Raw genomic sequence first — 27421 nt, 5'->3', positions numbered from 1 at the left:
TTGGACAATAGATCTAATAACAGGGCTGAGCTTGCTTTATGCAGCATTGCATCATGTAGGCCTTTGCGTCTGTAATTCAAAAGTTATTCATACAGTATGTCATCACTATTATGTTGATTGATTCATTCCAGTCAATAAGTTGTAGGGTAACTATAGGCTCCCTTATTCAAGCTAACATATCTCTTTTACCCTGTGTTTCATTCTCTGATACCAGCTTGGTTTTCTCTCTTTCTCTGACTCTTTCTGTCTGTCTCTTGCACTCTCATATCATCAAACTCTAGCTTAATCATATCCAATCTTGTCAATCATGTATTCATTTGAAATCCAATGCTCTATTGCACTCCTCCCCTGCCTTGTTTTCAGTGTTTTATGCATTTTAATATGTTTTATATGTTTAAGTATGAAAAACTATATAGGACGAGCCCTGACTATAATACATTATTAAAGTGACAAGTGTTCAATGACTCTATGTACATAGGGCAGCAGTCTAAGGTGCAGGGGAGAGTACAGTGTCTAAGGTTCAGGGCAGGGTACCGGGCGGAGGCTAGCTAGTGATTAATGTTTAACAGTCAGATGGCCTGTAGATAGAAGCTGTTTCTCAGTCTCTTGGTCCCGGCTTTGATGCACTTTTACTGTCTCCGTCTTTTAGATCAGTGGTTCCCAACCAAGGGTACTGAGCCTATCCACATGGGGTACTTGAGAAGACTCATGAGACCATACACTTACTGGTAAAATGCACATTAGGGGGTACTTAAGGGGTACTCCTGTTGGAGCAAAATTCAGTTGGTGGTACAGTAACCGAAAAAGGTTTGGAATCACTGTTCTAGATACTAGCAGGGTGAACAGGCTGTGTTTCAGGTGGTTGAAGTCCTTGATGATCTTCTTGGCCTTCCTGTGACACCAGGTCCTGTAGATGTCCTGGCGGGCGGGCAGTGTGCCCCTGGTGATGCGTTGGACCGCACCCCCCTTTGGGGAGCACTGCGGTTGCTGGCAATGCAGTTGCCGTACCAGGCGGTGAGCTCAGTGCTGCATCTGTACAAGTTTGTGAGGGACTTAGTGGCCAAGCAGCATTTTTTCAGCCTCCTGAGGGAGAGTAGGTAGTAGAGAGATACCATTATTTGCCATTTACACTTAGTAATTTAGCTACAACACCTACATTAAAACCTACAACAGCTTCAAACCCACGCGTGCAGAGCACAATAGATTAGCAATCCATCGCCTTCACCACTCGGCCACCTCATCATGTATTTGTTAGGTTGTTTTTTGTTGGGGTTTTTTTGGCTCCAAGGTGTAAAAGGTAGCTTAAAATTAGGTACATGTTGAGGGTTTAATCAAAACTTTAGAAATAATTTAGCCACACGCTTTTGCTTCTATATCTATATTTTTTTTTTTACAGTTTATAATTTTAAACATTTTAACCAGGACCTTTTCTGGGCCGCATGGGTAAAGTGTAGGGGCGATCTCCTTATACCTTTATATCCTCATATCCCACATTAACTGGATATAATATTTGAGTCAACACTCTCTCTCTCAGCTCCAAGGCCCACTCTTGTTGTTATCAGTAAGCAGGGGAAGGGATTTGGGGATAAGTGAATTCTGGAAAGAGGAAGAAAAATACCCACATCAACCCTTGCCTAGTTACTCCTTCACCCCCTTTGTGACATCCCAATTGGCCACCTTTCGTGTACTCCTCTCTTTCCCAATGAGGCGTTAGCTTCACCCACCTTTGTCTCTGAAGCACCAATGGTTACACGTTTTATACTTCTGTGGCTCTCCAAGTAAACAGTCGATAAAGCTGTGTAAGGGCCACGCAGCCAGAGCTCACTGAATGTTTGTACCCTGGGTCCTTTCCTGTCATTGGCCCCTAGATGCAAAACAGGGAGGAAGCTTTTACTGAGATCAGGCTGCAGAGCAGTGGGACTGTCGACCATGACCAGGGCTAAATTGACTCCAATTAGCTTAAATGAAGCAATTGTTTATATGGATTTGATAAACATTTAGCTAGATTTTTTGTGTTTATATAAAATATATTGGAAATTAACCAGACTCTGACTCTGACCCCAATCCAACTGTGAAGGAAGAGATACCTCACTCACATTTGCCACTGGAGCTATTTGTTAGAAATGAGAATGCAGCTATGCAGGCTTTGCATTTAATGTGCCTTACTCAGTTGTACTAAAGGCAATTGTGTGTGTACATCAGAGCATATGATTATGTGTTATCACATTTGTATGCAAATTAAAGCTGCCCTGGTCATTCATACATAGGATTCATTCCTTTTTTACAAATGCAAGCAGATAATTATTTTGTGGTGTAATGTTGCTAGAACACCATAAGGTAAAAATCATACTACTCATAGCATGTTTCAACAGCATTGAAACGTGCTATGAGGAGTATGGTCAAGCTTCATGAAATGTATCGATTGTTGCTTGTGATTGTAAATCTATGACCGCCATTGTCCTGTCTATATTGTACTGCTGTATGATTGGTCCTTGCAATCTCGGTTCCATGGGACGACCCTACCCCATTGAAGTTGAAATAAAAAATGGTTACGGTTAGGTACCGTTATGATTAGTGTAACGGTAGGGGTTAAGTTTAGGGTTTAGGGTAGGGACGTCCCAAGGATCTCGGATAACACTAACCCCAAATGATTGGCCAGAACGGATAAGGACTTGCCCATGTATTAACCACTCCCCGCTCGCGCTTTCTTCACGTGATATTAGGACAGACGTTCCAAAGTTAAAAACAGACTTTGTTTATTTTTCAGGTCGTTGCTGAAATGTGCACGGACTAGTTCTCTTTGCTCATCAGTTCTCATGCTCTTGTCAGATTTATTGTGAAAGGAGTAGTAGTTATATATTACTTTAATAAAAAGAAAGTGTCGAATTTATTTGACATTAATTTTGTTACTGCATTTCATATTTTGGGGGTATTATAGCTGACGTTATATAGCGCGAGCAAGCAAACTGTCTAAGGGTGAGGATTAACGTTCTCACAATTTTCGCCATGCATGTGCATAACATCAATGTATACTTTAGATGCACATTTTGTTTGTTCACGCTGTTTTGCACGTTTCTGCTATTTGTTTTCGTGACAGACCAAACGGTGGGGATTGCTATTAAACGGTAAACAACCATTTCAAGACAGCGCCATGGCGACTGAAGGGGAGACATGGACCACCGTTCAAAAGCATGATGGTGAGTTATTTGAATAGCATATGCACGAATGCACGCTTATTTCAAGGCAGTAAGTCGTTTGGCTTGAACGAGGAAAACATGTTTGCTCAGTTCGCTATTGTCTCAAAGGGTTGGGTTGCAGTTCCAGCCACACTCCACCATGTGCTCTCGTGCTCGAGCACTTGTACTAGCGCGAGCCCAGTTAGCAATGAAGCTAGATAGCAAGTTAGTTCGACGGCCAACTCACAAATTGCTGAACGACATATTTGAGTATGTATAGTTTTTTATGGACCCATTGTCTTGCTGGGCATATGTGAACACGCTCTCTAATATTTAACCCATTCGAAACGTGTTTTTGCAGTGCAGTACCTTCCTCTTTACATCTTGTTACCTAACTGGCTAGCCAGATACTTTAGCCTTTCGCCAATCAACATGCTGTAGTACACCGTTGTTGCGCAACCAATCACTAGCAGTTATATACTGTCCTGTCAAATGTTTAAATTACGGACATTTGCCTACACATTTATTTGTATTAAGGGATGTTTTGTGATTAACGTTACTGCTCTGAAGAACACATTTCCTGTACCTCTTGTCTGGAATGTCCATAAACATTGATGCAACAGTGCTTTCATTTTTGGCCAATGCTATATGTTTTTAATCAATCTCGGAAATTTGATTAAATGCTAAATACCCTGACAAACCCCTTTGTTTGCATTAGCATGCGGTCAAACGACGAACTCAATGTTCATGTTGTCAAACGACACCACGCCCCCTTACTAGAAGCGCAATCCATTGCGTGCAATACCATTTTTATTGGGCTACTTGAAAAATACTTAAAGGAACATCCAAATAACGTTTATGCATATTAGTTAAATACGTGTTTGACATTGAACATCATTCATTATGTTGAATGGGACGGATTTGTAAACGAGCTCTAATCATCATTTATCACAACTACACAATGAAACAAAGAAATGAAATAAAGAATGATGGTTAAAAAGCTTTGAGCACCTTAAATTAAATTCTGGGGAAAAGGGCATACTCAGCTCCATCATTCATTGAAACAGATGGCTCATTCATCAAAACCAACTGATACTGCCACCTACTTTAATGATTGTTTTTCATTGGCAAGATTAGCAAATTTAGGCATAACATGCCAGCAACAAATGCTGACACTACACATCCAAGTATATCTGACCAAATTATGAAAGACAAGCATTGTAATTTTACATTCTGTAAAGTTAGTGTGGAAGAGGTGGAAAAGTGATTGTCTATCAACAATGACAAGCCACCGGGGTCTGACAACTTGGATGGAAAATTGAGGTTAATAGCGGAAGATATTGCCACTCCTATTTGCCACATCTTCAATTTAAGCCTACTAGAAAGTGTGTGCCATCAAGCTTGGAGGGAAGCAAAAGTCATTCCGTTACCTAAGAATAGTAAAGCCCCATATACTAGCTCAAATAGCCGACCAATCAGCCTGTTACCACTCCTTAGTTAACTTTTAGAAAAAATTGTTTGACCAGATTCGATGCTATTTTTACAGTAAACAAATTGACAAACTTTCAACAGCCTTATAGAGAAGGATGGCACCACATTCAGCAAGCACAGCACTTACACAAATGACTGATGATTGGCTGAGAGAAATTGATGATAAATAGATTGGGCGGGCTGTTTTGTTAGACTTCAGTGCGGCCTTTGACGTTATCGATCATAGTCTGCTGCTGGCAAAACTTGTGTTATTCCTTTACACCCTCTGCTGTGTTGTGGATAAAGAGTTACCTGTCTAACAGAACACAGAGGGTGTTCTTTAATGGAAGCCTCCAACATAATCCAGGTGGAATCAGGAATTCCCCAAGGCAGCTGTCTAGGCCCATTTACTTTTTTCAATCTTTACTAATGAATTGCCACTGGCTTTGAGGAAAGCCAGAGTGTATGTATGCGGATGACTCAACACTATACATGTCAGCTACTACAGCAACTGAAATGACTGCAACACTTAACAAAAAGAGTTGCAGTTAGTTCGAGTGGGTGCAAGGAATAAGTTAGTCCTAAATATTTCTAAAACTAAAAGCATTGTATTTGGGACAAAATATTCACTAATCCCTAAACCTCAACTCAATCTTGTAATAAATAATGTGGAAATTGAGCAAGTTGGGGTGACTAAACTGCTTGGAGTTACCCTGGATTGTAAACTCATGGTTAAAACATAATGATACAACAGTAGCTAAGATGGGGAGAAGTCTGTCCATAATAAAGCGCTGCTCTGCCTTAACACTATCATCATGGCAGGTCCTAGTTTTGTCGCAACTGGACTACTGTTCAGTCGTGTGGTCAGGTGCCACAAAAAACAACTTAGGAAAATTGCAATTGGTTCAGAAAAGAGCAGCCTTTGGATCTATATAGAGAGCTAATATTAATAATATGTATGTCAATCTCTCCTGGTTCAAAGTGGAGGAGAGATTGACTTCATCACTGCTTGTATTTGAAAGGTATTGACATGTTGAATGCACCGAGCTGTCTGAACTACTGGCGCACAGAACAGACTATGAAGGCACACAGTACTAAATAGAGCCATGACTACATTAACTCTTTTCCACATCAAGTAACTCATGCAAGCAGTTAAATTTGATTAAAAAAAAAAAACTATCTTATGGAACATCGGGGACTGTGAAGCAACACAAACATAGGCGCATATACACACACACGTACACATTGATTTTGTACTGAATATGTGGTAATGGTGGAGTAGGGGCCTGAGGTCACACAGTCTGAATGTATTGTAATGTTTTTAAAATTGTATAAACTGCCTTATTTTTGCTGGACCAGGTAGCAAAATGGTCGCATGACATATTGCATGAGCCGAAGATATACTGTTTCATGTGGCTATGGACTTCTACATAATAAATGTTGTCTTTCTCCAGAAAAGAATTTGCGATTAGTAGACAAACACAACCCTGTGTAACCTATGACTGACTACTCAAGCTGAGTTGATAACCTGTGGGAATTTACCACCATAGAGTAAGATACTCTAGATTAATAAAACAAGTTTTGGCGTGGACATTTGCATTGAGGGCATTACCATTTTAAAGTAGTCAACTGGGTGGGACTTAATATGGGTGAAGGAAGGATCACGATTCCATCTGGGTCATCAGTCTGGGTCATCAGGAGTGATCCGCCAATAGATTATACTTGTGAGGCAAATATTCCATAACTGTAGGTGTCAGTAAATCGCCATCCTTGGCTTTATACCTGGTCAAACAACTCTGGATGGCAGTATGTACTAGAGGTCGACCGATTTAATCGGAATGGCCGATTTAATTAGGGCCGATTTTTAAAGTTTTCATAACAATCGTAACTCGGTAATTATGGATGAAATTTTAATTACATTTTTTTTTACACTTATTTAACTAGGCAAGTCAGTTAAGAACACATTCTTATTTTCAATGACGGCCTAGGAATGGTGGGTTAACTCCTCTGGGGCAGGTGGGACGCAAACGTCCCACCGGCCAATAGCCAGGGAAAATACAGCGAGCCATATTCAAATAACATGATATAAAAATTAAACTTTCATTAAATCACACATGTAAGATACCAAATTAAAGCTACACTCGTTGTGAATCTAGCCAACGTGTCAGATTTAAAAAAAGCTTTCCGTCGAAAGCATAAGATGCTATTATCTGATGATAGCACGTCAGTAAACAGAGTAGCATATTTCAACACTGCAAGCACGACACAAAACACAGAAATAAAATATAAATCATGCCTTACCTTTGACAAAATTCTTTTGTTGGCACTCCAATATGTCCCATAAACATCACAAATGGTCCTTTTGTTTTCGATTAATTCCGTCGATATATATCCAAAATGTCAATTTATTTGGACCGTTTCATCCAGAAAAACACAGCTTCCAACTTTCGCCAAGTCACTACAAAATATATAAAAAGTTACATGTAAATTTACCAAAACATTTCAAACCACTTTTGTCATACAACGTTAGGTATTTTTAAACGTTAATAATCGATCAATTTGAAGACGGAATGATCTGTGTTATATACAAAACGAAACCAAACTGACGCAACTTTTCATAACGTGACTCTCTCCAAAAATGTACTTCATGTGACCCTCATTTACGATAGCCCTACTTCTTCACTACACAAAGGAATAACCTCAACCGATTTCTAAGGACTGGTGACATCCAGTGGAAGCGGTAGGAACTGCAAGCAAGTCCATTAGAAAGCTGGTGTCTCAAAAAAAATGAATTGAAAAGACAGTGACATCAAAAAAATACAAATTCTGAATGGTTTGTCCTCAGGGTTTTGCCTGCTACATAAGTTCTGTTATTCTCACAGACATGATTCAAACAGTTTTAGAAACTTCAGAGTGTTTTCTATCCAAATCTACTAATAATATGCATATCTTATATTCTGGGTAGGAGTAGCAAGCAGTTGAATTTTGGCATGCTATTTTTCCCAAAAGTGAAAAAGCTGCCCCCTGCCCTCAAGAAGTTAACTACCTTGTTCATGGGCAGAACGACAGATTTTTACCTTGTCAGCTCAGTGATTCAATCTTGCATCCTTACGGTTAGCTAGTCCAACACTCGAACCACCTGCCTCACGAGGAGCCTGCCTGTTACACGAATGCAGTAAGAAGCCAAGGTAAGTTGCTAGCTAGCATTAAACTTATCTTATAAAAAACAATCAATCAATGATAATCACTAGTTATAACTACACATGGTTGATGATATTACTAGTTTATCTAGCGTGTCCTGAATTGCATATAATCGATGCGGTGCGCATTCGCGGAAAAGGACTGTCGTTGCTCCACCGTGTACCTAATCATAAACATCAATGCCTTTCTTAAAATCAATACACAGAAGTATATCTTTTTAAACCTGCATATTTAGCTAAAATAAATCCAGGTCAGCAGGCAATATTATCCAGGTGAAATTGTCACTTCTCTTGCCTTCATTGCACGCAGACTCGGGGTATATGCAACAGTTTCGGCCGCCTGGCTCATTGCGAACTAATTTGCCAGAATTTTACGTAATTATGACAACATTGAAGGTTGTGCAATGTAACAGGAATATTTAGACTTATGGATGCCACCCGTTAGATAAAATACGGATCGGTTCCGTATTTCACTGAACGAATAAACGTTTTGTTTTCGAGATAGTTTCCGGATTTGACCATATTAATGACCTAAGGCTCGTATTTCTGTGTGTTATTATGTTATAATTAAGTCTATGATTTGATAGAGCAGTCTGACTGAGCGATGGTAGGCACCAGCATGCTCGTAAGCATTCATTCAAACAGCACTTTCGTGCGTTTTGCCAGCAGCTCTTCGCAATGCGCTGTTTGACTTTAAGCCTATCAACTCCCGAGATTAGGCTGGTGTAACCAATGTGAAATGTCTAGCTAGTTAGCGGGGTGCGCACTAATAGCGTTTCAAACGTCACTCGCTCTGAGACTTGGAGTAGTTGTTCCCCTTGCTCTGCATGGGTAACGCTGCTTCGAGGGTGGCTGTTGTCGATGTGTTCCTGGTTCGAGCCCAGGTAGCGGCGAGGAGAGGGATGGAAGCTATACTGTTACACTGGCAATACTAAAGTGCCTATAAGAACAAACAATAGTCGAAGGTATATGAAATACAAATCGTATAGAGATAAATAGTCCTATAATTCCTATAATAACTACAACCTAAAACTTCTTACTTGGGAATATTGAAGACTCATGTTAAAAGGAACCACCAGCTTTCATATGTTCTCATGTTCTGAGCAAGGAACTTAAACGTTAGCGTTCTTACATGGCACATATTGCACTTTTACTTTCTTCTCCAACACTTTGTTTTTGCATTATTTAAACCAAATTGAACATGTTTCATTATTTATTTAGGGCTAATTAGATTTTATTGGTGTATTATATTAAGTTAAAATAAGTGTTCATTCAGTATTGTTGTAATTGTCATTATTACAAATACATTTATTTTTATTTTTTTTAAATCGGACGATTAATTGGTATCGGATTTTTTGGGTCCTCCAATAATCGGTATCGGCGTTGAAAAATCATAATCGGTCGACCTCTAGTATGTACCCTTTCAGTTTGTTTGCCAACTCATAATAGAAGAAAATTGACTACTTCAAAATGGAGATGGCCTCAATCACGCTGTCTGTGCGCACAGATGCCATAATGGGACATATACAAAGATGATATCTTTATCATTCTCTGTTTGCCACATACACCTGGGAAAAATCTATTTGAACGGCCTTCCAACTGGTAGATACTAGTGGGGAAACTAGTCGGTCATCCTTCAGCTCCAAGTGGGAGGTGGTCATTTACCATTTCAAGTCGTAAATACCAGTTGGATGCATTTGCATGCTTTGAACTCATTGAGAAACACCCAATTTGGCTAATGGCCAACAAGCTGTGTCAACCATAAACTAAAAGTACAGCTATCAGGCTTGTAAACAAATGATAGCCTTCAAAAACGTATGAATAGATTGCATTAAAAAAAAAATGTAGTTGCATTTATCAAGGTAATTTCCTTAGTAGGTGACGTCAGAGGTCGCCATGTGGGAGAAGTCGGAGTTCAGCGACGATAAATAAGTTTCCCACAAGGAATTACCAGTTGGAGGGCCGTTCAAATTTTTTTCCCCCCCAGTCTTGTGGTAAAGACTGATGAATATCATCTTTACATGTCCCTTTATGGCGTCTGAGCGCACGGGCAACGCCAACGGCAATCTACTTTTTGAAGTAGTACTTTTCCTTATCTACTACTTCTGAGTTGGAAAAAAAACTGCAAGGGTGTGTACTGCCAGTATTTTGCCTTTATACCTCTTCAAACAAGGTTAGTGATTTAATGCTACCTATATTTATGGAACGTTTGCTCACGTGTATAATTCATTGGCTGATAACCTGGATGGAATCATGTGATCCTTCACCGATAGGAAGGCCCACCCAGTCCACAATTTAAAATGGTGGAAGCCCTCAAGGGCAATGTCCATGCCAAATTGGGTTTTATCTATCTAGAGTCCTATCTCACTCTATGGTGGGAAATTCTCACTTCCCACTTGGTTACTAATGCAGCATCAAGCCTTACAAGATTAGTGACGTGGGCATGTATAGCTCGCTATATGGACCAATAGAAATACTTGACATAATGCATGTGCTTAATGTACTAATGTGAAATGGATGCCCTTTTTATTTATAGTATATAGATTATGTTTTGGAGATCGGGTTGCAATTGTGTCATTTGTTCAGTATTACTAAAACCAACCTACAGTTCCTACTTGGAATATCTGATAAGGATTAAAATAATTACAATTCAGTGAAAAAATGTAATTCATGAACATTAAATCCAACAAGTGTTAAGCATAATTAAACCCAGGGTTTCATTCTAGTGTCACGTGTGAAAATACTACTTGCTTTTTATTTAACTAGTGTTATTTTTCATTCCTCAGTCATCTCTGCGCAGGCGGTAGCAATCAAACGGAAAACGGGCGCAGTGGATTATGGTCAATTGTAGTTAATTACCACATTGTTGTGCTGAACTAGGCAGAATATTTTTTTAAAATAAAAACCAATACTCCCTTCAGCCTAGCAAACCACAAAGGTCTTGGCATGATTTCTCTCCTGAAAGAAACGGTGTGTTGGGCTCACAAAAAAATGAACTACATGGAATTCACGTAATTGAACCGAATTTGTCCAATTAGTTGTTTAATAACATTTTGTTGTTGTTGGGTTTACTCACTCAGATCTACTGAAAATATTGTAAGAAAACACACCAGTACATAATACACCCCCCCCCCCATATGTAAGACAACTAAGTGCCAAGAATGTGCAGTTTAATGGTACACTCCATGCTTGAGTCATAGTGGTCAATACAGCTGCACATATGGGCTGTTGCTCTTCCATATGAACTCTGTTGGCCCAAGTCTACTCGAGGAAGGCCTGTCGCGCTTGGTTAAACAGCTCAGCTGCTGTGGTGATAACACTCCCTGTCAAAGACGCCTTTGTGTGGGTTGGAGTAAAAACCCTCCCGCAAACAAAGGCCTATTGAGTTCAACACAACTGTCACAGTGAAATTATTTCACCCCTGAAATGCTGCAACGTCCACATCACCGCTTACATATAGCCTAGCAGCAACTGGAACAAATTGCATTTTAATTACTAGTAGTATACTTGTTTGTGTTGACATTCTGATAATATGCTTGCTTTGGCATGTCTCTTATTTTATGATTATCTGACGCGAGTGTGGAACGTAACCCAGCTTTTGAATGGAGCAGCAACCTGCCTATAGAGTATTAATGATAGGCTGCAGTGTTATTTTAGCAGTATTGTAGGGTACTACCTGTAATAACATTTCTATAGATAGTAGTCCTGAGGTAAATATAGGATGAAAGTAAAGCATAATGGAGCGTCACTACACTGAAACGGCCGCTTAATTCCAACTGAGGACCGAAAACAAACACAGCTGGGAAAAGATATGGCCTGTCCGAAATGGCACCATATTCCCTATCACCCTATGCTATTTGGGATGCAGCTTAGGTCTAAGCAAAAGACACTGAGCCTCATTGGCTCGTTTTAGTGCCAACAATTATTTACTCAAAAACGTGTCAATTAAAGGAGGCCAAAACAACACTTAAAAAAAGCCTAATTCAATAATAGACCTAATTGGAAATTGTCCAATATCTTCCCATTTAAGCCCAGTCAACTCATCTTGAACTCAACACAATCCTGTCTGTCCACCCCTTGCTGACAGTTGAACCCCCCCAGGACAGAACCAACAACCAACCACACCCCTCCCTCTCCCTCCTTAACCCAATTTGTAACAACACACCAGATAAGTCTGATTGTCCCGGATCAAGCCCCAGAGTGCTTGTTTGTGTTCAGCAGGGCACATCGTTTAAATACATTTAGCAACAGAAACCAATTTGTGTTGCAGGTCCAGGTAGTAGCATCTCCCCCTTTCACCCGGTTTGAAAACAAATTCTCCACACTGAACACGGCCATGTCGGACAGCAGTTTTGGACTGCATTTCATCATGTGAAGGCCCCTTGCCTTGTCATTAGGGTTTCAAAACTTTGGTAACTTATCTTCTTACGGCTGAAATCCCGTTAACGGGATCGATATGACAACAGCCAGTGAAAGTGCAGGGCGCCAAATTCAAACAGAAATCTCATAATTAAAATTCCTCAAACATACAAGTATTATACACCATTTTAAAGAAACTTGTTAATCCCGCCAGTGTCCGATTTCAAAGGCTTTACGACAAGCATACCATGCGATTGTTAGGTCAGCACCTAGTCAGATAAAAACACAGCCATTTTTCCAGCCAAAGAGGAGTCACATAAAGCAGAAAGAGAAATTTAATCACTAACCTTTTGATGATATTCATCAGACTTCATGTTACACAATACATGTATGTTTTGTTCGATAAAGTTCATATTTATATCCAAAAATCTTAGTTTACATTGGCGCGTTATGTTCAGTAATGTTTTGCTTCCAAAACATCCGGTGATTTTGCAGAGAGCCACATCAATTTACAGAAATACTCATAATAAACATTGATAAAAGATACAAGTATTACACATGGAACTTAAGATCCACCTCTCCAGATTTCAAAAAAGCTTTACGGAGAAAGCACATTATGCTATAATCTGAGTACAGCGCTCAGAGCCCAAACAAGCCATAAAGATATCCGCCATGTTGTGGAGTCAACAGAAGTCAGAAATAGCATTATAAATATTCACTTACCTTTGATGATTTTCATCAGAATGCACTCCCAGGAATCCCAGTTGATAAAGTCCATAATTTATATCCAAATACCTCCTTTTTGTTTGTGCGTTTAGTTCACAAAATCAAATTGACGAAGCGCAGGCCAGACGAAATGTCAAGTTCCATTACAGTTTGTAGAAACATGTCAAACGATGTATAGAATCAATCTTTAGGATGTTATCATAAATCTTCAATGTTTCAACCGGACAATTCCTTTGTCTTCAGAAATGAAAAGGAACGCAGCTACCTCACGGGCGCACGCCTGACTGAGCTCATGGCATTCTGCCAGACCTTAGTCAATCAGCTCTTATTCTCTCCCCTTTCACAGTAGAAGCCTGAAACAAGGTTCTAAAGACTGACATCTAGTGGAAGCCTTAGGAAGTGCAATATAACCCCATGGACACTGTATATTGGATAGGCAAAGACTTAACCTACAAACCTCAGATTTCCCACTTCCTTGTTGGATTTTTTTCTCAGGTTTTTGCCTGCCATATGAGTCTACTAATAATCTAATCTACTAATAATATGCATAGCTTAGCTTCTGGGCCTGAGTAGCAGGCAGTTTACTCTGGGCACTTTATTCATCCAAGCTACTCAATACTGCCCCCAGCCATACTTCTTATGGCTGCAATCCCGGTAACGGGATGATATGACAACCGCCAGTGAAAGTGCAGGGCGCCAAATTCAAAACGACAGAAATCTCATAATTAAAATTCCTCAGACATACATGTCTCATACCATTTTTTAAAAGGTAATCTTGTTGTTAATCCCACAAGTGTCTGATTTCAAATATGCTTTTCAGCGAAAGCACTACAAATGATTATGTTAGGTCACACCAAACCACAATAAGCACAGCCATTTTTCCAGCGAAAGATAGCAGTCACAAAAAGCAAAGAGATAAAATTAATCACTAACCTTTGATGATCTTCATCAGATGACACTCATAGGACTTCATGTTACACAATACATGCATGTTTTGTTTGATTAAATTCATATTTATCAAAAAATCTGAGTTTATATTGAAGCGACAAGATTCACTAAATGCAAAAACATCAAGTGACTTTGCATAGCCCATCGTTTCAACAGAAATAATCATCATAAATATAGATGATAATTTGAATTTTAGATATACCTCTCCTTAATGCAACCGCTATGTCAGATTTCAAAAAAACTTTACGGAAAAAGAAATGCACGCTATAATCTGAGACGGCGCTCAAAAACAGCATACCACAGCTGCAAAGATGGCGTCACTATAAACAAAAAAATACATGATAAATATACCATTACCTTAGATAATCTAGATCAGAAAGCACACCAGGAATCCCAGGTCCACAACAAATGTTTGTTTTGTTCGAAATCTGTTATTTATGTCCAAATACCTTCTTTTGTTAGCGCGTCTGGTTTACATATCCAAACACTAATTCTGGTCAGTGTTATATCGGACAAAAACTTAAATGTGATATTACCGGTCAAAGAAACATTTCAAACTAAGTACTGAATCAATCATTAGGATGTTTTTAACATATAGCTTCAATAAAGTTCCAACCGGAGTATTCGTTCTTGTCTGCGTGAGCAATGGAACGTCAGTGGCTTGCATGAAGAAAAAGCATGGTAAGGAAATGGCTGCTTGATGGACACCTGACTGATTCTGCTCTCATTCTCTCCCACAACATCATAGAAGTCTCATTGAAATTTCTATTGATTGTTGACATCTAGTGGAACCCCTAGGCAGTGCAACATCATTAATAGCTCAAGTGGATTTCTTTAGGGACTCTGGTGAATAGACACAGGCTCAGATTTCTGACTTCCTGTTTTGATTTCAACTCAGGATTTTGCCTGCCAATATGAGTTCTGTTAATCTCACAGACATAATTCAAACAGTTTTAGAAACCTTAGTGTTTTCTATCCAATACTAATATGCAAATATTAGGAACTATGACTGAGGAGCAGGCCGTTTGATATGGGCACCTTTCATCCAAGCTACTCAATACTGCCCCTTCAGCCATAAGAAGTTTTAAACACCATCCCGTGGTCATTTCCAAATACCCCAGTATACCGCCCATGAATGGAAATAGTGGAGCGATTTCTGCATATTGCACCTTTTAAACCAACAACCACAAAGTGCTTCACATCAGACACAGTTCTGCCATGTCAAAAATGTGGCCGTGTCTATTTGTGTGCTGTACTGTAGCTTTAAAAAAAGAAGTCCATCAATTTTGTGACTTTAAATTAATTACATGTAACCATTTGAATCTTGAATATAACCTATAAATGCCTCATGAGCTTAGTTGAACTGTCCTATCCCATCAGAATCCAAAACATGCGCTTGTTTTACTCCAATGTTCGTAAACAAACACTGTATAGCCTCAAAACATAACTAGTCCTTGCATTGATAGCTCAGTCTATATATTTGAGTGCTTCCATTTCTCCAGCCCATCCCTCAGCTTTTTAGTCCAACCGTGGCAGGGAGTTCTTTGTTGTTTAAACTGCTGATTGCTGCTTTAACAAAATGATGCAATGTTATCAACTGCACGATCGAATGGGGCCCTACAGAGTTTAAGAGTTTAACTAATTTAACTGCTTAGACCCATAAAGCCAGAATCATAAAAATGTGTCTTAATGGTAAACAGTCCAGCTTTAGACTAGGCCTATACCTTCCTCTGTCAAGTGTCGAGCCTCCGCCCTGTTTTACGATAAAGCCTTATTTTATCAGGTCAACTCAAGAATGGGGTGAACGGAGGTCAGTTCTGATCAATATTGGTCTGTTAAGCATAACCCATAAGTCCTATCTGCTTTTAAAGGGTTTGCATTCTAGTGATAACGACTAGCCAATGGTTTGGTCAACGATAGCGCTTCAATCTCTCCAGTTCTAACATCAACAACACGTCAGCTCAAACAGCAGAGCATGCTCAGGCCCTGTGGGACGTTACCAGCTGGTGGCTGCTCACACTACATAGCTTAATAAGGTGATTTACAGAGGCAAGTCCACACGTACACAACATATGTAAACCAAAACGCGCCTAATAGTCTACACCCAAGTCTCGAAACACCTTTGAGCTACAACAGACCAGGAGAGAGAGAATTACATGCATTATGCCGATCACAGTAAGACACACTGCCTTACTACCCCAAGCATAGTTGGCCCACTTCCGTATATTAAACATTTGTGCGGCGACCCTTTTAGCAGGCACACGGTAGCCTGTGCACACAGAAGACTCAAAGGCCTCTGCCCTTACAACACCAGGGAAGCCCACTAATCCTAGTTTATTATGGACACGGACCACACACACACACACACACACTCTCCTGCACTCACCAGCCATTCAGCCCACAGGTGCAGTAGCTAGTTAAGACTGTTAGAGGATTAACAAAAAATATATATTCCCTCGTATGGAGCCAGGGAAAAGAACAAGTCCGTGTACAGTAAGCATCTTGTGGGAACAATAACAAATGGAGTTGAAGTGGAGCCCTAGTAGTGGTGAGGGCAAGCGAAGGGCATATGGGGGGGATGCTGACGTGGGGTCTTTTTCAATCCTCCTTGTCGCTAATCCTCAGCATGGGTCTTACTACATATGGCAGTGTTGGGCCCACAGCCAGTCAAATGACCCTTCAAGAGGAGCAGGAATTTCTAAGGGTGTAACGAATACCCCAGAGCCCTCCTACAAAGCCCACCGCCGAGCCCTAAGAGGAGGTATGGCCCTATAGATTACAGGGACAAGGAGGGCGGCCCAACCACAGAGCAGATCCAGCACTGACTGGAGTGGAGCTAGCACCAGCCAAACTACTTTTACTTGCCATGAGTGCTGTGTGTGCCTAAATCCAAAACGGCAACCTGTTCCCTAGATATTGCACTACTTCTGAGCCCATCGGGCCCGGTTTAAAATTAGTGCACTTTGGGACAAAGCCTGTGTGCCTGCTCTCCTAGAAGGGCTAGATGAGCCAGGACCCCACGGGTACGTCAATCATTCAAATGAGCTAGTGGCCAGTGATGCGTTTTGTACATGGAACAAGTGAAAAGGATTCCTGCAGGGTGTAAAAGGTGTAACAGATTGCTGTACAGTATGCACATACACAGGAAGTGTCCTCGCTCTCTGATTCTAAACACAAGCGTGGGCCGGCCTACCATTGGTCAGAACCACTCCCTGGGCATGCAAAGCTGTAAACAACTGACCAATTCTCTCGTCCTCCTCCAACTCCCTTCAAATAAACACATGCCAGAGCAGTAAATTAGGGAAAGACCAATGTCAGCCAGCCAAAAACAGGCCTGGCCAATTGGAAAAAGGAAGAAAAGGAGGAGCAGAGGAAAATAGGGTTCTGCCAAGTCAAGCATTGCAAACCCGAAAAACAAAATGTGCTACCTAACAAGCAAAGGTAACCTTATACCTCTCTAATTAGCTAGTACTGGCCACATGCCTTTTGACATTTATAATGCAGTGATCTGTGGTCTGAGCCATGTAGGTGGTCACTGACTGTATAGGGAACTGAACGTGCTAGAAACTAGTTTCTCTACTTCAGTGTGGTTTGTTTTTTAACTATTTTTTTTGTAAGTGTCTATCATAGGCAGCCTAGCTGTATGGAGAAGTGCTTCTGTATACGTAAGTGTCCAGATATGTCCTTTGAAATGTTTGAATCCGTCGACTGTATTGCGATTTGTGGATTCAAACAGTGAGTGGCAAGTTTCTGCATGGCGATGACTGATGCAAATAAGACGGGTCCATTCTGCACTCTGTATTTAATGCAGACTTCCCCACCAGCACTCAGACAATAATATTACTAGCTCATAGGCTACCCCCCCCAGTCTGAAACTCCTTTTCTCTCAATCACTCCTCTTTAAGGTATTACAGTAACCTTAGTAAATTAACCAGAATAAAAATAAAACACTAAACAGCAGGGCAGACAGCAGATCCTCCTAAAAGCTTTGGGCTTGATCCAGGTCAGCGGGGAACTTTGCTGTCAAAAACAACCCCTTATATTCCTGTGTTAGTAGCCAGTAGGCTACATGGGTAACTGTAAATGGTATTCAGTTGGCCTGTATGTGTGTGAACTTTTTAATGAAATTGGGATCTCTAACTGAAACTGTCGTGTCCCCCCCCCCACAAAATTCACACTGCAGCTGGCTTGCCTGCCCTCTCTACACTAATGTTGTGAGTGTGTGTTCAGTCTGTCACGTATAGAATATCCTAGCCTACTCATTGGTGATAGGCTCTGCTTTACTGACGTTGCGAGACATTGCAAGCCAGGAAATACAGCATTCCATTGCGAGATACAGCTTTTGATTGCTGGTATAGGCCTAGTACACAGTCCTGATTCAGTCTGTCTGGTGGCCGAGCCTAGGAGGTTTAGAGCGTTGGGCCAGTAACCGAAAGGTTGCTGAATCTAAACCCCGTGCTGACATGGTAAAAATGTTGTTTTGCCCCTTTACAAGGCAGTTCACTTCTTATGGCTGAGATCCCGTTAACGGGATCGACTTAACAGCCAGTGAAAGTGCAGGGCGCCAAATTCAAACAGAAATCTCATAATTATAATTCCTTAAACATAAGTCTTTTACACCATTTTAAAGATACTTTTTGTAAATCCAGCCACAGTGTCCGATTTCAAAAAGGCTTTACGACGAAAGCACACCAAACGATTCAGAAACTTTTCCGCTAGGAATCGACTCGTCTTTCTACTAAATGTCTTGGTAAGTCACAGTATTTAACTAACTTTTTAAAGTACTTTTTTAGGAAAGAGTGGTCGGTGAGCAGGCAGCAGGTTAGCTGCGCGCAGGCAGCTCAAGTTAATTTTATTGACAGTTCTGGTCGTCTAGTGATGGACGGCATTCCTTTCAGAAGCGGCATTCCTTTACAGACAAGTAAAATAGTTTCGAAGTGCCACTGAACGGGTATCTCCAGAGAAGGTTTCGTGTCGTCGTTAAAAGTCCATAGTGTACACCTTGTAGAAGCCTAGTTCCATTCAAGGGTATATGACTGCGGTAGATAACTTCATTGCCCGGCCTTAGCGGTCCTACATACGTAACAGGACCATTATTCTGCATTGGGAATTGACATGGGATTTTAAGTCTTTTTTTACATCACATTTTAACAGAAAAAAATGGTGTAAAAAATGTTCAGTTTAAATGTTAAGCAAAATTGTTAATTTGTCACATCCCTTGTGTGTGTACACTTGGCACTGGCTTGGACGTGGTGAGAGGCTGGGTCACTGGAGCTGGGAGAATTGACCCAGTTCCAGTTGTAATGGCTGCTTTGTATGAGGTGATAGTGGCAGTTCAGTAAGGTCACTCACAGCCAAACAGATTGGAGTCAGTGGGGTAATGGACGCAAAGTAGGTTTGGAAAAACTCCGTAAACTTTCTCAAAACTCCTGGTTGGAAGATTAATAGAATCAGGAAGGAATAGGCAAGAAATCTAGGAATCCTCCAACCAGGATTTCTAGAAAACCAAAATCTTCAGGTTAACACACTGCTCGCTTAACCCGGAAGCCAGCCACACCATTCAACTGACGAGCGAGGTCAGCTTGCAGGCGCCTGTCCTGCCACAAGGAGTTGCTCGAGTGCGATAAGTCAAGGAAATCCCCTGGCCAAACCCTTCCCTAACCCGGACGACGCTGAGACAATTGTGCGTCGCCATATAGGGCTCCCGGTCATGGGCGGCACCTCAGCACTGCGATGCAGTGCCTCAGGAGTGTAGCAAGTTTTTTTTTTTGGCTTGTTATCTAAGTGGCTAAATTAATAAGGAAGACGGGGCATCATAGTGTTAGCTTTCTGCCGTGTTTGAGAAATCTGTACAGCTGCTGCTAGCTTCATTTCCTTGCGTTTTTTTTCTCCTCTCAGTTCTCTGCCCATCTGCTCCCCCACCCCTCTTCTCCGAGCAGAGCAGGTAGGCCTGTTGCCTTAACGACTCCAGAGTCCACACAGACACAGAGTGTACACATGCTGCTCCAGAGCCAGTACTGTTCTTCCTTCAGACAAGCATGTGGCAACTTTGTTCAATGTCTCTCATTCACATTCACTTGTAAATGTCCAAACTTACCAAAAATGACAGCCTCCAACCTATATGTATACCTTTTATAAGTTAGATTGCTTGTCTTTGCAGTTTGTTTATTTTTGTTTGCGCTAGTTAGCATATTTAGCTAGCAGCCCCCATGGAAACGAAAACTCACATTTCTATGTTGCCCAAAAAGTTATTGCCGCTTTAGGCTATTCTCAAAGGTTAACATGTGTCCTGTCCATTAAAAAGCCACCAGTCTCAATTTACACTAGACATTGTCCACGGTGCAAAAATAACGTTGCAGGTATGAGAGAATTCGTTGTTATCTGTAAGGGAAATGAGTCTCTTTTGAACATCCAGATTTGAATGTTTTCCTTGACTGACTGGCTCTCTGTAATCCTTTAGTTATTATCTCATGACTGACTGGACACGTTTCTCATACTTAGGGATTCTGCTTGTGTAATTTGTAGTAGAAGTGCTGGCAGTTGACATTCAAATAGTTGTCATGTTTCCACAGACCTCTAAACCTTTTGAATATCCATCTCCATAATTTGCAACACTGATTGTAGGCTACACAACCAAATGTATACCTCCTGTTGTCAAAGGTGCATTCTGCTGTCTTTGTTCCCCTGTGGCCACTGGAAGAACTGCACAAATAATGTTTAACCTCTACCGCTCTCTCTCCCGGATCCGGGATCCTCCTCATCAAAAAAGCTGACTAGCATAGCCTAACGAGACAGGGATATCATATAATATAATTTTCATGAAATCACAAATCCAATACAGCAAATTAAAGATAAACATCTTGTGAATCCAGCAATAATTTCTGATTTTTAAAATGTTTTACAGCAAAAACAATATGTATTTCTATTAGCTAACCACAATAGCCAAACACACAACTGCATATTTTCACCATGTTTCCACCGCATAGGTAGCTTTCACAAAACCGACAAAATAGATAAAATTAGTCACTAACCAAGAAACAACTTCATCAGATGACAGTCATATAACATGTTATACAATACATTTATGTTTTGTTCGAAAATGTGCATATTTAGAGCTGCAAATCGTGGTTATACATTGTGAATACGTAGCAACATTTTCCCAGAATGTCCGGAGATATTTTGGACACACCTAATCTGACCAAAGAACTCATCATAAACTTTACATAAAAATACTTGTTGTATGGCAAATGAAAGATACTGGTTCTTAACCTCTACCGAGCACCTACCCCGGGTCCGGGAGCACCCCCCACACTGATTAGCATCGCTAGCATAGCGTCACAATTAAATAGTAGCATCTAAATATCATTAAATCACAAGTCCAAGACACCTAATGAAAGATACAGATCCTGTGAATAAAGCCACCATTTCAGATTTTTAAAATGTTTTACAGGGAAGACACAATATGTAAATCTATTAGCTAAACACGTTAGCAAAAATCACAATTTTTCTTGTCCACCATTTTCTCTCAACACCAGTAGCTATCACCAATTCGGCTAAACTAAGAAATTGATAGCCACTAAACAAGAAAAAACCTCCTCAGATGACAGTCTGATAACATATTTATGGTATAGGATAGGTTTTGTTAGAAAAATTTGCATATTTCAGGTAGATGTCATAGGTTACAATTGCACCCACCGTCACAAATGGACTAGAATAACTACATAGAGCAACGTGTTTACCTACTTACTAATCATCAAACATTTCGTAAAAATACACAGCATACACTAATCGAAAGACACAGATCATGTGAATACAGACAATATTTCAGATTTTCTAAGTGTCTTACAGCGAAAACACAATAAATCGTTATATTAGCATACCACATATGCAAACGTTACCAGAGCATTGATTCTAGCCAAAGAGAGCGATAACGTAAACATCGCCAAAATATATTAATTTTTTCACTAACCTTCTCAGAATTCTTCCGATGACACTCCTGTAACATCACATTACACAATCCATATAGAGTTTGATCGAAAATGTGCATATTTAGCGGCACAAATCGTGCTTACACAATGGAAATACTGTCCAACTACTCAAGCAATCTGCCCGGCAGCATCATGATAATACAACTATTTTTATCGAAAACTATTCATAAACTTGACTAAAAAAATACAGGTTGGCCATGAAATGAAAGATGCATTAGTTATTAATGCAACCGCTAAGTTAGATTTTTAAAATTAACGTTACTAGACATACAGTGTGCGTTACAGACAGACTAGTGCCGCAATAACTGCGTCACCATTTACCATTATTGAGTTTGCATTTTTCCACATAAAAATGGAATAACATCATAAATAGCTCTTACTTTTCGACGAGCTTCCATCGGAATCTTGGCCAAGTGGTACTTTTGTCCAAAAGAATCGTTGCTTGGTTGTAAAACGTTGCATTCAACTTCTGATGTAGCAGCTAACTATAGCTAACAATTGCTAACATTAGCTAACGTGTCCAAATCCTCAATACGCAATACTGAGGAAATTCCGAAAAATAGCAATATACTCGCATAATCTGATGTAACTCGGTTTCAAATAGCTTCGTTATGATGTTTCTAACACCTATATCAAATTAAATTACAGACTGATATATCTAAAGTTCATTACTGAGCGCTTAAATGGCATGCCCAGGTCTCTCTGTGCGTAAAGTTCAACGTCGAAAAGATGGCGCACCTCACTCCTTGGTGTTTTATAACCTCTGAGAGCTACGCAGAAAGCCCATTCCACTTCTCATTGGTTACTGACATCCAGGGGAAGGCGGGTGCAGTTCGTGTCGTTCCATAGGATATACACACCCCTTTAAACTGAACTGAGATCAGAGCTTCGCTCTCAGACCTTCGCAAAACCTGTCATGGATTTCGCTGTAGAAAAAGTTCTGTTCCACTCAGAGACATAATTCAAACAGCTATAGAAACTAGATAGTGTTTTCTATCCAATAATAACAATAATATGCATATTGTACGATCAAGAATTGAGTAGGAAGCCGTTTCATCTGTAGAGACAATTATGCTAATTTGAAACGGCACCCCCTATAGTCGCAAGAAGTTAATGCAACCGCTGTGTTAGATTTTTTTAAATAACTTAACATACACCATAACATACAGCTTGCGTTATTGTGAGACAGCACTCACCAACACGGCGGAGAATAGGAGTTAACATTTTACACAGAAATACGAAATAACATCATAAATGTTTTCTTACTTTTGCTGAGCTTCCATCAGAATGTTGTACAAGGAGTCCTTGGTCCAGAATAAATTGTTGTTTGCTTTTAGAATGTCCATTTCTTCTGTCGAATTCGCGCCACAATGCTAGCCAAGGTTGCTAACATTCCCATCCTCTCTTGGCGCAAAGAACGGAAAACTCAAAGTCCCAATAAACGTTGAATAAACTGATAAAACTCGGTTGAAAAAAACTACTTTATGATGTTATTATCATATGTATCAAATAAAATCAGAGCCGGAGATATTCGCCGTGTATACCGAACGCTTTTCAGAAGACAATGTCGAGCTCCCCAGCGCGCCTTCGAAGACAAAGAAGATACCGGACCTGTCACTCCAAAAGCTCTTATTCGACCTCAGATCAAGCTAGACACCCCATTCCACCTTCCACTGCCTGTTGACATCTAGTGGAAGGCGTATGAAGTGCATGCATATTGATAAATAAAAGCCAGTTGAATAGGCAGGCCCTGAAACAGAGCCTCGTTTTCAGATTTTTCACTTCCTGTATGGAAGTTTGCTGCCAAATGAGTTCTGTTTTACTCACAGATATAATTCAAAACAGTTTTAGAAACTTGAGTGTTTTCTATCCAATAGTAATAATGATATGCATATTGTATGATCTAGAATAGAGTACGAGGCAGTTTAATTTGGGCACGATTTTTTCCAAAGTGAAAACAGCGCCCCCCTATTGACAAGAAGTTAATAAAAAAATATGCAGACATGTATTTAGGTCAACCGGGGTGCAGTCCTGCCTGTAAAATGTTATTAATATTTACATGTAATTGATTAAACTCCATACTGCACCTTTTAAACTCACTGCCTGTCCTTGTATCCATTTGCAGGGGTGTTATCCTTCGACGACGATGTGGACCATCCCTATGGCGATGAGGACGAGGCTGCGTTCGAGGCGGAGGTGAACGGCAACTGGACGCCACAGGAGAAGGCGCTCCACGAGGCACGGCTCAAGGCCAAGGCCAAGCGGCGTGTGCGCAAATCGTCATCCCGCAGCGAGTCACTCTCTGAGTCGCTGTCGGGTGAGCTGGCCGACGGCGACAGCCCCAAGGGCAAGGTGCCCGTCCCCAACGACCGCAAGTCCAGGACAGGCAAGGGCCGTGGCCTGCCCAAGAAAGGTATGTGCTAATGTTAGGCTAACAGCTAATAATGCTAACTATGCTAATAACCTTTGAGATGGAAGACTAAATTGGACCTGCCTAAGAAAGGTCTGTGCTAGGCTAATAATGGTTGAGATAGAAGTAATCTACTCTAAGCCCTGGTGGTCTAGTGCTAGTTTTGGTCTGGGGCCATAACAGTTTGTTTAGGATTAAAGTCTGGTAAACTGATCATAGAGCAGTAATCTCCCTGGGTTCACAAAACCCATATTCTAAACATGTCTATAGTGCTAACTGACTAGCGCTGATGTTGATGTGGTCCTTACACTACAGGTGGCGCAGGGGGTAAAGGTGTGTGGGGAGCAGCCGGGATGGTGTACGAGGTAGAGGAACCAGATGTCAAGGACCCCAACTACGACGAGGTTGCACAGGTGAGGTGTACGTGTGTAAACCACATGAGCGCTCTCCAACCCCAACCTATACAATAGAGCCTCTGCACGCACCCCTCTTCTCCTGTACACCAGTGTCCCACGCTGTTACTACAAAGACAACAGTTGCTTAGATGAGGGGTCTACTATGGGCCAGGTTCTTTTTGTAGTTTTGGTCTGAGGGTTGTTGCTTATAATAAATAAAAAAATGTAACTTTAAAACACATCAGTTAAAAGTGGATGTCGCAGACTTTTTTTTGCTATCCTGTGTATTGAGGTCGCTGTGACTGAACCATGTAGTGCGGAAAGTGCCTCCAAGGCTATTGTTTAAGAGATAAAAACCTCGAAAAAGAACAATGCCAATTGCAGTTTGGCCTTGAGTGCCGCTGTTTCAGAAACAGTACTGGAGCCAGTTGCCCTGTGGCAGCAGATAACTAGGACAGAGTTGGTGACACTGGAGCGCAGCTCTACTGACCTCCTAAAAGCACATAGCCCTATGGGCCTGGCCCTGGTCAAAAGTAGTGCACTATATAGGGAATATGATGCCTTTTGGACGTAACATTCTCTTGAAACACAGGCCTGCTCTCCAGTATATCCCAGTAGTAGTGTGTCTGGGATCCCCACTAGCTAGGTGGTTTGTGTCGTAAGGGAGTGGTTAGGGTCACATGGATCCTGTTTGACCCATGGGTCCTCCTCCCTTCCTGGAAGTAATCACTCATCAATCACGGCTGGGTCTGTGGAAGTTAAAGGGTGTAATCAAATTCAATTAAGTAAGATCAATGGTTACTATAAGTGAGCTGCAGAATATTTTAAAGTATTCCAACAATACCAGAACAGGTCATTGGTGCAGTCTGAACATTTGTGGTTATTCTTAAAGGTCAAGCATACTTCTGAAACCAGGAGGGGAAAACAGGAAGTTGAGTCAGTGCATTGGGTAATGGCTGAAACCCTCCCTCCCTCTAGTGATATTTTCCCCTCTTTTCAACGCAGGTCAAAACAATAGAGGTCTCACTCTCTGCTCTAGTTTCCTGAAGCCCTGCTCACTGAGGAAGTTTGCTTTCTCTTGTTTCTCTGGAATCAGCCAAAGGCACTCATCTGCTCGTATTGTTTAGAAAAAACTTTCACCGGAGCGACTGGGGTGTTAATATTCAAAGTTTTAGAAGTACACTGTATGTCGGCAGAAATGCTGTCTGCTGTTACATTTGCCATATCCCGGCCATTCAGCCTAAATATGATGGCAGTTATTGACCCCTGCACTATACCTTAAAGGCCCAGTGCAGTCAGTGATTTATATACATTTTGACCCAAGGTTGGAATAGTACAAATTATGAATATGCCCTTTTTTTAGTTTAAAAACTGTTTGAAAAGACAACCTGACATTTCTGCCTGTTTTGGTGGGGGGGAGTTTTTGCCTTCCATGGTGACGTCACTATGTAGTAAATTCGTTTTCGCCTCACCACTCGGACAGATCTAGCAGAATTCTTGCTTGAAAAATTGCTCTTTGCTAAGCCATTTATTTATTTTTGACCATTAATTGAAAACAATCACAGTAAGTTACTTCATTGTTACCCAGAAATGGTTTGATATTGAAATAAAAACAGCTGCATTGGACTTAAAAAATGCACCAGTAGCATTTCAGATTACAGGCTAATCCTGCCTAATGAGCGGGCCGGCCGTGTTATTAGATGGCTATTCCTGACCTATAATGTCTTGTTTCATTTTGAAGGGAGACACTGTGTACGCAACAGTTGTTCCAGAGCTGGACGAGAGGGAACTGGAGAAGACCGTCAACCCCATTGTACAGGAGTACTTTCAGCACGGGGACACAAAAGAGGTCCAAGTAAGTGTTTGATGTTGTACTAAAAAGAGGAAGAGTTTGGTTATTTGAGGCGGCCTTTAGATGGTGGTGCATCCATTTTCTTTTACTGTTTTGTCTCAACCACGCAGGGTTCCGACATATCATTTTACGTCACGTTAACTGTGTGTGTACCCTACCCCCCTCTTCCACTCCCAGATGCTGTTGAAGGAGCTGAACCTGGGCCACCACAAGTACGAGTTCTCCAGCCTGGCTGTGTCCCTGTCTCTGGAGGGGAAGGCCAGCCACCGGGAGCTCACCTCCAGGCTGCTCCGTGACCTGGTCGGCAAGGGGCTCTCGGAGTCCGACATGGCCCGCGCCTTCGACAAAATCCTCAAAGAGCTGCCCGATCTTATGCTGGACACGCCAGAGGCTCCACAGGTACTGGATTGGGGGGAAATACATTGTCTTCATCACAAATGGCACTCTATTCCCCATTTAGTACACTACTTTTGACCAGGGACCATGGGTCTCTGGTCTGAAGTAGTGCACTATTTAAGGAATAAATAGGGTGCCATTTGTTATGCAGTCTTTGTACATTTTCTTTAAGACAAATGATAATTTGCCATGCTGCTTTAAACCCAACCGATCATATACCCTAGGTTTAACCTTTAACTCTCTCCAACTCTACAGATGCTGGGACAGTTTATTGCCCGAGCCATCGCAGACCACGCTCTACCTATGGGATTCCTGGACCGCTATAAAGGCAAGGTGGACTGCGACCACGCTAGGTGAGCAGGGGTTAGAGGTCAAGGAGTGAGGGCATAATAAAATAAAAAGATGTGCATTGATTGGTGGAGGGGATTTTAATTTCAAAGAACTTCTTGTGTCCTTAGAATTCTATTTAGGGTTAAAGCGGTGCTTCAGACAAACAACAAA

The 27421-nt window shown here is 41.0% G+C and overlaps 1 protein-coding gene across 1 annotated transcript in view; it reads left to right on the top strand.

The window, feature by feature from the left end:
* The first annotated feature begins 2721 nt into the window (after positions 1-2721).
* LOC129855805 (programmed cell death protein 4-like) overlaps positions 2722-27421 on the top strand; it is a 34493-nt gene continuing 9793 nt past the window's right edge. Inside the window, exons 1-7 of the mRNA XM_055923832.1 lie at positions 2722-2976; positions 3098-3197; positions 23993-24280; positions 24593-24690; positions 26414-26527; positions 26702-26923; positions 27176-27273. Of these exons, the coding sequence (XP_055779807.1) occupies positions 3152-3197; positions 23993-24280; positions 24593-24690; positions 26414-26527; positions 26702-26923; positions 27176-27273 (866 nt within the window). The 5' untranslated portion in view covers positions 2722-2976; positions 3098-3151. The remainder of the gene's footprint in view (positions 2977-3097; positions 3198-23992; positions 24281-24592; positions 24691-26413; positions 26528-26701; positions 26924-27175; positions 27274-27421) is intronic.

This window comes from Salvelinus fontinalis, chromosome 5 (assembly GCF_029448725.1).
Source record: "Salvelinus fontinalis isolate EN_2023a chromosome 5, ASM2944872v1, whole genome shotgun sequence".
NCBI classification, from domain to species: domain Eukaryota; kingdom Metazoa; phylum Chordata; class Actinopteri; order Salmoniformes; family Salmonidae; genus Salvelinus; species Salvelinus fontinalis.
The sequence above is the reverse complement of the archived record's forward strand: the minus strand, read 5'-3'. Positions and strand labels throughout refer to the sequence as shown.